At 40.1% G+C, this 12,228-nt stretch overlaps 1 protein-coding gene across 1 annotated transcript in view; it reads right to left on the bottom strand.

Annotated features, from left to right (window-relative positions):
- LOC137890953 (ATP-binding cassette sub-family C member 4-like) overlaps positions 1–11,964 on the bottom strand; it is a 36,608-nt gene extending 24,644 nt beyond the window's left edge. Inside the window, exons 1-19 of the mRNA XM_068735338.1 lie at positions 11,888–11,964; positions 10,849–10,959; positions 9,387–9,507; positions 9,067–9,291; positions 8,864–8,953; positions 8,231–8,394; positions 8,001–8,126; positions 7,197–7,446; positions 6,994–7,101; positions 6,677–6,766; positions 5,809–6,000; positions 5,579–5,673; positions 5,411–5,497; positions 5,184–5,280; positions 4,330–4,578; positions 3,966–4,097; positions 3,762–3,799; positions 3,380–3,474; positions 2,821–2,967 (exon numbers count right to left, since the gene is read on the bottom strand). Of these exons, the coding sequence (XP_068591439.1) occupies positions 2,821–2,967; positions 3,380–3,474; positions 3,762–3,799; positions 3,966–4,097; positions 4,330–4,578; positions 5,184–5,280; positions 5,411–5,497; positions 5,579–5,673; positions 5,809–6,000; positions 6,677–6,766; positions 6,994–7,101; positions 7,197–7,446; positions 8,001–8,126; positions 8,231–8,394; positions 8,864–8,953; positions 9,067–9,291; positions 9,387–9,507; positions 10,849–10,959; positions 11,888–11,961 (2,491 nt within the window). The 5' untranslated portion in view covers positions 11,962–11,964. The remainder of the gene's footprint in view (positions 1–2,820; positions 2,968–3,379; positions 3,475–3,761; positions 3,800–3,965; positions 4,098–4,329; positions 4,579–5,183; positions 5,281–5,410; positions 5,498–5,578; positions 5,674–5,808; positions 6,001–6,676; positions 6,767–6,993; positions 7,102–7,196; positions 7,447–8,000; positions 8,127–8,230; positions 8,395–8,863; positions 8,954–9,066; positions 9,292–9,386; positions 9,508–10,848; positions 10,960–11,887) is intronic.
- Positions 11,965–12,228: the final 264 nt, after the last annotated feature.

Genomic DNA, 12,228 nt, shown 5'->3' with positions numbered 1-12,228 from the left:
TGTGTGTGCGTGTGTTGACTGAAACTCCACTCCTTGACTGTGCTGATGAGCTGAAGCCCTGGCCTGCAGTCTCTGAGGGGATTAGCCCACTCAATGACACTAAATTACAGGGATCAACATCAGCTCAACACATCCACCGCTGTCTGTGCTGCTCTAACTGAATCACATTTGGATGAACAGCTGTAATAAGACTGTACATACTGCTAAAACTGAGCAACATGAATATATTAAGTCATATGAATTTATATAGAAGACGAAAAAGCAATCTGTAGTCTTATCCAAATCATCTAGATATGTTCTTATCAAATAGTATTGTTATGAAATATAAAGATATTAATCACCCAAAACCACAACTTGGAAATCAACTATTTCCACACAGCACAAAAGATAACACATGGCGCAGAGGCATTCAGTAGCTGATACAGAAGAGCTACAATGCCTCTCCATCAATCATAATTCACCACTGCTGTACTCTATTGTTAGAAACCACATTCACAGAATAACAAATAAGACCTTTGTGCAGCGACGCTTGAAATGGTAACCTTTAACTCCGTGGACAGCTATCAAACACTGAGCCTGTTCAGCAGCAGCACACCTATCACTTACACATGTAAACAGTTGTCAAATCCTTAACAACACATAGGCACACAGTTACAAATTACTCACACTTATTGCATGAGACAAGTGGATGTGGAAGCAGTTGCTATGGAAGTGGCAGTTATTGTGTAAAATAAAATAAAACACTTAGAGACAGAAGCAAAACAATAAGAAAGAAAGAAGAGTGAGAGAAAGGCGCCAGAACTGACAACAGCTGTCTTTGTCCTGGTCTTTTCTGTTTGGTTTTACTCCAGTGAATTCATGAAAAATACAGAGCAGGTGAAGAAAGAAATAACTTTTAGACAGAAGCAAAACAATAAGAAAGAAGGAAGAGTGAGAAAAAAAATGGCAAAACTGACAACAGATTTTGTCCTGGTCTTTTCTGTTTGGTATCATTCAAGTGAATGAATGAAAAATACAGAGCAGGTGAAAAAAAACCATGTAAATCAGTGAAGCTTATTGTTTAAAAAAACGTCGTGGTCATGCTTAATCTACTGTTGACTGGACAAAGGACAAAAGAAATGCACTCTCTGGGACAGTTCTCTATAAATCCAGTCAGACACACAGTGATGTTTGCCAGCCTGGAGGCCAAACTGTAATGACTGGACTGGTCATACAATGGTTACTGATAGCAGCACAACAGCAATCAGATAGCAGTGTCTGTTAAGCTTCTCCTTTGCTGCGCTATTAAACAGATTATTACATTATTCAAAGTGTTTGTCCTCCTCCCGTGCGTAGATTACCAAGCAAGGCACACCCAGATAAGCCTTCAGGTAGTCCAATACGGAACACAACGGCAGCAGTAAAAACAAAAGCCAAAGATTAAGACCTGTGGTGTTTGCTCCAAACACAGCTTTGCAAAGGAAAGCTTTGTAGCTGCACCCACTTCTAATGCCACAAGAAACCGCAAGCTCCTGAACACCCTCAAATCATATTTAGACTTGTGTTACCAGCTTATTATGACTCATTATACAGATACAAGTTCCCTTCTTGTTGAGAATTCCCACCCGAGCTGATTGTGTTGTACATGCATGTCACTATGAAGAGATTAGGCTGAGTAATTATCTTCTGACAGGTGAACAATGCTCCAGAAAAATTAAAGTTATCAAAGTGGGCCACTTGACAGTTGACTTTGGGTATGAATGACACATTGTACTTGTACTAACTTCACCTAATTAAAAGAGGTCTTTAATTGAGACCATAAAATCATAGGAGAGCTAAATATTTAGCAAATTATCTAATTTTGAATTACGCTCTAATTTTTAGTAGTTTCTATTTAAAACGGTTGCGCAAAACACCACTGAAAAAAATAAAATAAACAGCAGCCCTCCCCGAGTAAAATCAGACGTATTTGGAGTGTTTGCACACTTTTAAAATCGTGTCTATCTGCCTAATCCATTGACTCAGCAGCTACAGCCTGCAAAGCTAAAAGAAATAATCGAAGATTTCTGATACAGCGCACAAGACAAATATGTCTGTATTTACACAGCTCTATGGTCCCAACACAACACTGTCCGAGATCTAGTGCAAACAGTATTTATTCAATATGATTGTTTGCTTTTGTTTGAGCTCACAATAAAAAGATAGCACTCTATTTACTATTTTTTTAATACATTATGGCTTTATATTAAGTCATCACTCGGCTTTTTGACTGAATTGGCCTCTTGGAAACAGAGACTTTACTTCCCAGCAGCGACTTTTGTGATGCCAGTTTATTCACAGTCAGAAATAAAAACCCATAAATTCAACAAACAAAAAGCTTGTACTAAATGCAGTGCCACTATATTATAAATTCTGATTAAAATGTATCAGTTTTTTATTCTATGTTTAGGTAAATTACATAAACCATGTCAATACTATGATGTTAATATACAATATTTAAAAAGAAAACATTTTTAAGATTTTTCATATGAAAATTGTAACATTTGAAATTATAAGTTATCATAATTATAATTTGATTATAATTATGAACTTGAACAAACAATGGAGTTTTAGGGCAAGCATATTATGGATGTTTGTAAAGTGGCTCAAACATGTCAAAGTAAGTAACAGTCTGCTCTCTAGTGGTGAGACGTTAGCACAATAACTTCTACAGAAGGTCCCACTGGATGTTTACATCTCATAAACATTGAATCACTCCTGTAGAACCCTGACCATGTTATAAGTGAGTTATGAGTTATCAATCATCTAAATGAGAACTTGATGAAGAAATGAGCCACTTACCGATTGGATTGATGTCGAAAAAGTGTACCGGGGTCCGAAGGATGGCATTAAACATGCTGTTGTGTAGGGTTTGGGCCGAGCTCACCAGGACATTAAAGAAGACCAAGCTGCGAAGGAAGCCAAACACTACTGAAGTGGCTGTTAAACCTGCCAAAAGCACAGGAAAAAAAATCTATCAGCACACCACAATGCTATCATTGTACCTGTACCAAGGTATGCATTTACTGTAAAGTTCCTTCTTCCTAAGCAGATATATTCTACTTAAGTTTTGCCTTTAATGATGATATTTCTTGTCTTGAATGTCGATATATCCCTGTGAATACAAAGCCTGAAAGAGTGAAGAAGCTGGGAGTCACAAGGAGACAATCAGAGCAATGCAATAGCAGAGAACAAGAAAGGCACCGCTATCTCCGTGTACAGCTGAGACCCATGTACACATACAGCGGGCCTTGAAGGCCTTGGGCCACAGCCAAAGAACTGTGGATCTGTTCATTGAATGGCTGGCGTATTCAGAGCCTCAACAGTACATGAAAAGCAATGTGCGCTCAGTGGGCTTCACCTGCGTAAACACCTAGGTACAGGTCAAGGTCCAGCTGCCGAGGGAAGCTGCCATTGAGGTGCTCTGTCACATTGATGTGCTTCTGTTGAGAGGCCCTGCAAGTCAGCCACAAAAGAACCAAAAATCCACAAGGACAAATAAACACAACGAAGAAAGAACGCTGTAACATGAAGGCACAATTCAGAACACATCCCTCCTATCCTGAAGCACAAGGTCAGTTTCAACAAGTGACAGATAATGCCAAGAAAAATAGTTTGGTTCAGTCGTCTTCTGTTAAATCATCAACCATTTCCAAGCTTAGAAAATGTCAGTTTGGCTTAGAAAACATGCTATTCTCAAGCATTCGTGTTTTTCACAGGCTGTAAATGAAGACAAATCTCACCAGCAAGCAAGCCACCAGTCCTGTAGAACAAATGTAATCTAAAGAAGCAAAAATAATAATGTCATAAATAAACATTTATCAATACAATTTATTACACCGTTGAATTTCGTCTAAAATTGAATTATGATAAAGATAAATTATGCGTTGTATTTTTCCAAAATTGATAGAAAACACACCCAAATTAATTGAAGAAAATTGACTCACATGTGCTAGGGCATTGAGTAAAATGAGGACCGAGAGGACCAGGAAGTTAGCGCCTGCTCTGAAATACTTCACATACATACGCAGGCCGACGTTTCCTTCTGAGCGGCTTTCCTCCTCCGTTGATTGCACTACCTACAGATAGACACTAGTGTCAATGCCAGTCATCCAGCAACACTTCAGATCTGGCTGTAATGAGCAGCAGGGTAAGGGTGAGTACCTTCTGCCCTCTAGTGGCTGGTAGAATGCAGAACAAGTCTTTTACCCACAATGAGATTGCTATGAATTTATGCTTTCAGCTTGATGCAAACTGCTTTTTACCAAGTGAAGCCAAGTATAAGCAATTTATTGTTTCAAATACACCTACCACTGCAGGTGGCTCCGCTCCCTCAATCAAAGAGTACCGAGACGAGGAGAGGGAGGACAGAGAGGACATTGAGTTGTCAGAAAGCGTGTGGGGGAAGCGGGAGACCGTCTCAGAGATGGGAGTCACACCCTGCCTCTCCTCCTCCTTCTCCTCCTCCTCCTCCTGGCTCTCCTCCTCCTTAAGCAGGGAGGTGAAGTCCAGTCCAGAGCCCTGCAACTCACTGTAGGTCCCGCGTGCCACCATCTGACCCTGACAACGACAGAAAAGAGGCGCTGGTAACAGCACAAGAACTCACATACAGCCATTGAAATTTCAGCATCTGTAAGTGAGATGAAATCTAAACAGAAGAAGGCCCCTGTCAATATGACCAATAAAAAGAGCATGTACAGTATGAAAGATATATTTTTTTACTATACATTTAAACACTTTACAGAAAGACAAATCCTAGGCTTTTCACAGAATGTTCTTGAATGTCTTCCACCATGTCGGATGTATTGTGACACAATGGTCACCGTTAATATATGAAAAATATTCAAGTAAAAGTAATACAATTGTGTCATATTAATGGGTATTGTGAATAATTTGCAATTGTTTTACCTGCACTATAACTGTACAGTAAGGAAAAGGTGTTTTGTTTTGTTTTTTTGCTGATGAAAGCTGTGGTAAAAGCTGATAATCAACATGATTATTCTACTTTATCATGATTAAATTATTTTGAATAGCAAATATTCAGAGTACTTGGAGCATAGTAACCAGCAGCACATCTTTTATTGGCTTATTTGATACACTAAGATTCTATTTTATCATCATCTGAGCACTTTTCTTTACATGTAAACACAAGCATAAACACACACCTGCTTTAAGACAACAATTTCATCTGCAGCCTTCAGATACTGTAGTTGATGTGTAACCAGGATACGAGGCTTCTTTCTCAAAAGTCCACAAATGCACCTGAAGAAAACAAACATTTCTATCCAGAAATGAAAAAAACTCCGTATTTTTACACCTGATTAACTGTTATGTACTTTCCAATGGATTTCTCCATGAAAAACAATCGGGAGATGTTAGTGACAAGACTTACTCTTCAAACAGGTGCCTTCCCACCTCAGCATCCACAGCACTGAGAGGGTCATCCAGCAAGTAGATGTCTGCATCCTGATACACTGCTCTAAAAATACACACAAAAACAGAGGTTATCTCTGTCACTTACAAATAAAAATGTGCTTCGCTGCATCGTGATTTAGCACACCTTGCTAAGCTGACCCTTGACTTCTGTCCACCACTGAGGTTGGCCCCTCTGTCCCCGACCATCGCCAAGTCACCACCTGGCAACAGGTCCATGTCCTGAACAGGGTCCAAATGCAACCCTTACCAGTCATTCACAAAAAGCGGGACTCACCACAAGCTACTTCTTCTAAAACCTAGTCTATAGAGCAGTAAAATGCAGCGGGGCATGTGATAATCAACAGTGATTCTCACTCTCTTGAGGGCGCAGGCTCTCAGAACTCTATCATACTTCTTGGGGTTGAGCTCTTTGCCAAAAAGGATGTTGCTTCGAATTGTGCCAGGTAAAATCCAGGGCTGCTGAGAGCTGTATGTCAGCTCTCCTTTGACCTTCACCACACCACTTTCCTGACTCAGTTCTCCCAGGATGGCACTAAGGAGCGAGGACTGGCATGCACAAACACAGAGCACAAACTAAGATTTCAGGAACACTTTTGAGAACCTTTTGGGAGACACGCTTAAAAGCACTTTCTTTCCGAGAGTCAGATATGAATTAGCTTAGCCTAGCGTTAAGTTGTTGTTCAGCAAGAATTACTTACAGCACATAACTCCCAGTAAAGCCACACATTGTTCCTGTTTGAGTTTATGAATTAAACAGTCTGATTTCTTGGCAAGTATTAAAACTATATAGAAATAGCCAGTCTTCTGGTTGATTGTCTCGTTTACTTATATAGGTCATATAAAGAATGCATTCTGCTGAGTGCATGCAAGCTAACTATCTTGCATGTAGCTGCCCTTTGGCTTTAACAAGAAATGATAGCACTACTCAGATACAAAAACAGGATTCATTTATGGTGAAATGAAGGATTCTTGATATTTCCTGCTCATTATACCATCTATGTCTCCATTGTGTCAGTCAAATCTAATGGCCCCAGTGACATTTTATTTGGCATTCAACTGCTGGTAAAATAAGTCAAACCTCAGCACTGACTCAACGCTATACTTCCTATAGAACTGATGACATTATATTATCAATGATTTTTACTTACCAGTTAACATGTCTCAGATTTATCATAATGTGTGTGCATGACTATGAGTCTTAAGACTACAAAACAGATCTGACCTTTCCAGCCCCAACAGGTCCAATTACTGCCAGGAGCTGCTCTGGCCTCACTGTGAAAGACACGTTCTGTAAAGTCGGAGCCTCTAGCATCTGAAAGAAAAAGTAAATGAACTGAAACATGTGTCATGTAGTAACTATTCACTATGTCCGTTATTGTCGGGTTTACTGACATTAACGGACCATTCTAGAGGCGCCTCACAATCTGTATCGCAACACTCTTTATCCTTACTTAGACCCTCTCGGGGGATTTAAGGATTGTTGCACGTGAGCAATATACAGATAGAAAGGAGAGACACTTTGCCCACAATAATTCTTACCATATCCCAGTAGCATATTAAATCCTGAATCTTCACTATACAGTCCTTCTTTTCTGCCTTAGGAAGCCCCAGATGCTGAGGAGCAACTTCATCCAGCAGAAGCAAATTCTGAAAAGAAAAATCACATCCAGATTATTAGTTTTCAGTGACAGTGATCAACACACACTGGGTTTAAATATGACCTCTGTCTGTTGTGTATTTACCTGAATCCTTCTAATGCTGATGAGAGACTCGGAGACCTTCTCTATGGCAAAGGGAAAGAAGAGTGTGATGGTGAGTCTGACCGCCCCGTAGAGAGAAACAGCCATAAACACTCTGCTGGCAGACAACTGGTTTCCAGTCAGTACGTAGATGCAGACGGTGATGAAGACGATGATCTTGCTGGCCACAAAGAAGGATGCCATGTTCAGGCCACGCAGGTAGGAGCTTTTCATGATCTTGGAGATTTCCATTCTGTACAACAACAAGACATGTTGTCAGTAAACACTGTTCAAACCTTCATTCACAATAATGGCAGCAAACAGGAGCATTTGTTTTCATATGCTTGTCAATTAAAGACCAGTGTGTAGGATTTAGGGGGATTAATTGGCAGAATAATATTCATAACTATGTTTTCATAAGTGTACAATCACCTGAAACTAAGAATCATTGTGTTTTTGTTTAGAATGTGCCCTTCATGTCTACTTAGGGAGCTGGTCCTCCTCCACGGAGTCCACCATGGTGCACCGCCATGTTTCTACAGTAGCCCAGAACGGACAAACCAAACACTCAAGCTCATGAGAGGCCCTATAGCAAATTCATATTACCTTAAGGCCTCTGTCTGTCCGACGCACTTGGAAAGGGAGGGGTGAGAGAGGGACATTCAGTTGGTTGCAATCTGCAACCTCTCTGCTAGATGTGACTAAATCTTACACACTGCTCCTTGAAATAACAGGATATTACAAAGACATGTTAATAGATTTTAATGAAATTTGATAAAAGTGAATGCTGGTTAGTTTATGGTGTACCTTCTGACATCATCCACCAATGCAGCAAAGGGCTTCTCCCACCCATACATCTTGATAACGCGGATCCCAGAGATGACTTCATTCATTGTACGTATTCTGTCATCTGTTAAGACTGCCGTCTCAGCCCTAAAACAAGTGAAACAAATGGCAGAAATGGCACCAGTGCAACACACAACGCAAACCTAAAAATAGTTTTCTATATTTGACAAATCTGGCGACTGACTACAAACCTGAGACTAGAGAACAAGTGTCCGAACATAGTCTGTACTGGCATCAGGATGATGAAGACAGCCATTCCCGCAAGGCATGATGGGCCAATCGCATACATCAGCAATAATATCACAGTTGCTGCTTGTATAGGACCAATCCACAGAAAGTGCAAATATAAGGTTATCTGTAAGAAAACGATGACGATCAAAAATTATATAACATATAGGGCAGGGCGATAGTTCAATATGATAATTTATCGTCTTTTAGTGGAATCATACATGATAAGATCCTATATCAAGATATCGTGATATACAAATACGTTGTCTAAATTTACAATAACACATACAAACTCAAATTTCTTAGAAAGTCTGATTGCAGTTAAGTTCTTAATTAAAATAAGAAAAAGCTGAGTACTTTCAATTTGTCAAGTATGTATACAAAATCATGTTATGTGGTTACTTCATATAGAATAATTCTCGTAATTCTTTTTTTACCAGAATTACCAGAAAACATGATTGTATGGTGATGTTATCAAGATAGGAAATTACTTTTGAGACAGAAGTTTTGACAATATCGCCCAGCCCTATTATTGATTGAGTCACATGTAAATATAGAATTAAAGATATAAACATGAAATACTTTCAGATAATTACCTCGTCAAATTTGTTGACATCATTGGATAAGAGATTCACTATTTGTCCTGTGGTAGTTTTGGCAAATGCTTTGCTGTTAAGACAAAGAGCCTTTGCAGAACAAAGGTGTTCAATCAAGTTATAGAAACCACAGGAATAGGACATGAGGATATGAGGAATATGAGGATGACATGTATACATACATGCACCTCATAATGACTGACCTTCCGATAGATCATGTGGCACATGGCCACACGAATCTTCATGCCTGCTCGCTGGACGTGGTAGAAATAGAGGTGATGAAGGACGGAGAGGCTAATGGTGTTCAAGGAGATGCCTGCAGCATAGCTGTAGGCCTCATAGACCGCAGCTGTGTTGCTGGGGTCATAACTCTCAAAGAACTCAATTATCTTCCCAAGTAGCACTGGCTGAATGACTTTGATAACTTCCTGATAGAAAATGACATGTAAGGCAGATGTGTGGGTGTGCTGCATTAAAACAGTTCTCTGTAGACGTTTGGTTTCACTGTGAGATTGCACTGTACCTCTATAAAGATGTATATTCCAATGCGTGCGTATGATCTCCAATAGCACTGAACAAGAACTTTGGCAAGTCTGGGTGGGCGCAGATCTTTTGCCGCCTGTTGAACCTCTCTGTTCCAGTACCTTTGAAAAGTGAAAAGAAAAGCAATGATTACTCCCAGTCAGTAATCTAAAATAATGATGCAGTGTTACTCACAATAATGCACTGTTGTACTACTGAATGTTTCTGGAGAGAAAAAACACACAAAAAAACATATTTCAAGCAGAATAATGTGCATGAGTGGATGTTTACTGACTAAGTATGCTTCTTATTACAGATTTTGGTGTGTGGCTGTCTGGATATGCGTTTATACATGATAGAATATTTACTGAGTCAATTATTTGTAGCCCTGCATCGTAATGACAAAAGAATAATAAGACTCTATTTTGTGGCTTTTGCATTGGATTGAAATCTAATTGGATCTGAATTATGAAGAAATAACTTTGTTTTGTTGCTCAGGTCTCTCTCTTTGCCGCCACCATTTAAAACTATCCACTCATTACTGCAGCTGCAGAATTAACTATTGGTATCTGTCATCATCAAGTACTTTCACCATACTCTTACATCTAGATTATCAACTAGATGGCACGGGAAGCCTCTTTCTGGTTCTCTCCCACCCTGGACTTGGATGGGGGAGGTGCTGATATTTTAGACTCATCACACTTATGTTATAACCTATGCTTAGGTTATTATGAATTCAGTAATCCCTCATGTAATAGTTTAAGAGGCACTGTCTATATATAGGTGGGCTTCCCTTCCAAGCACATAGTGACTCTGTAACCAAACCCTCAAAGGGGGTGATCTGTCCCCTATTTAGGAGATGTCCAGGCTGAGAGGTGCCAGGCAGTGATGAGGACATCCACGAGTCTCTGGTTGGCCACTAAACACTTGGATTATGTCCCAGTGGAGAAGGAGGTCATTCCAACATGGCCACTGCTTAGTATGAGAATAAAGCTCTGATTGATGTTTGGACGCCCAAACCTACCCTTTACTTTCAGGGATTTCAATGTCAATAACTATAAACCTTAAAGTTGCATGGATGTGAAGAATAAGACTCTCATCTAAACCTGAGCAGTGTGTTAGTGCTCATCTGTGCTAGTCACGGACAGTTCATTATCAACACCATGTACTAACATAAGGAGGTGCACAGGTGTGCATGGTACCAGACCACCTCATGCTAATGGTTGATGATCAGTTTTGTCTCATCAGTTCAGAGGCTTAGCAAGAGAAACTTAAGTCTAAAATGATCACTCACTATATGATGGAGAATTGGATTCCTGTACCTCAGAAACCATTGGAGAGTCGGGAACACTTTTCAAAACCGCTATCATGAAAGCGGATGCCAGGAACCAACAATGAATGCTGATAAGAACGTGGAACAATCAAGCTAAAGAGGTCTTAAAGGACATCATTCAATGTCTTACCATTGTAGCTCCTCCCCGAGTCTATGTGATGCGTCCTCTGGGAGAACTTTATACATGTCATCTTCTTCCAATTTCCTCTGGTATCCAATTCTAAACAAGGGATTCAGCCAACTGGAGAGAAAGTTACATGAAAGTAAGTCGTTAAAAATAGTGATTGAAATTATTGTTCACATAAACTATGAAAACCTAGTTTTAACTCAATGAGAAAACATGGAAATAAAAGAGATAGAAAGTTTTCAGTCTATGATTTTCACAAGAAGACAGAAATACATTGCTACTGTACATTATGGAAGTAGTCAAACTGTATGAGTTGGAACCTTTACATACCACAGTGATACTCTGCAATGTGACCCTGACGACCATTTTCTAATTCACTATGAAAATGAATTGATTCACAGTTTTTGCATCTTTAATGTAGGTGCCAGAGTGCATTAAAAAAAACATCAAAATAGACTAACTAGTTTGTTTAGAGGAAAAGTGCCAGGGTAGGATCTGCTGTCATTTTGCAAAAGTTTAGAATCCTTGCCATACCATTTGTTTTGTTAACAGAAATGGAATGCTCCATTCTTCTCAATATGTTTATATATCTTACTGTTGTACACTTCCAAAGCTTTATACTTCATAATTTACACAGTAATAAACATATGAAGGGGTATTTGCTGTCTCTTAACTTTGTCTTTGTATTTATGAGAGAATTGTGCTGCACAACTGAAGTTATTATTATAGTAACTACTTTACTAATGAAACTAAACAGCACACTTTGTCATGCTCCATGCTACTCCAGAAGTAGGCTACTTTGCACAAATCAGCCTGTTGTGATTTAAGACTACGGGGATACATGTAAACCCACGAGCCTGAGCTCCCTCCTCCGTGTGGGAGCGGTGTGGTTCATGTTAACGCATGGACGGATGCTCAGCAGCTACCTGCTATCACATCCAGGGGACAGCCTGCTTTTTGAATGGCCACAAACTGTCACACAGAAGAGCTCTCCATTCAATTAACGTCAAGCACGGCTGTCACTGCGGGCCGCTTTTCTTACCAGAAGAAAATCTTGGAGAGAAGATTAGCTGAAGCCGACGGATTATCCTTCGCCTCCTTCCGAAGTGGTTCCATGCCCCCCAACAGTAAAAAGCAACCTGAGGACTTTCCCTTCAGGCTATAGAGGCAGGGGGATATCGACAAAGACTCAGAGGAGTAAAACCCTGACAGATCGGCCGCTGTGAACTCCAATGTCTGTCAATATCCCACCTACAACACGCTCAGGACAGGATAACAACGCGAGACGCACCGCCGGCTGGGTTTGGCTCACTGTCAGGTGAGCGTAACCCCGCCCACCGCCTGGGGATTGGCTGATGGAAGTCTCCATCGTTTCTCAAACTC

The sequence above is a fragment of the Cebidichthys violaceus genome, unplaced genomic scaffold, assembly GCF_023349555.1.
Source record: "Cebidichthys violaceus isolate CVI_PGR_0920_01 unplaced genomic scaffold, fCebVio1.0.p SCAF_11, whole genome shotgun sequence".
Taxonomy (NCBI): Eukaryota; Metazoa; Chordata; class Actinopteri; order Perciformes; family Stichaeidae; genus Cebidichthys; species Cebidichthys violaceus.
Note: the sequence above shows the minus strand (reverse complement) of the source record. Positions and strands in the feature narration are given on the sequence as shown.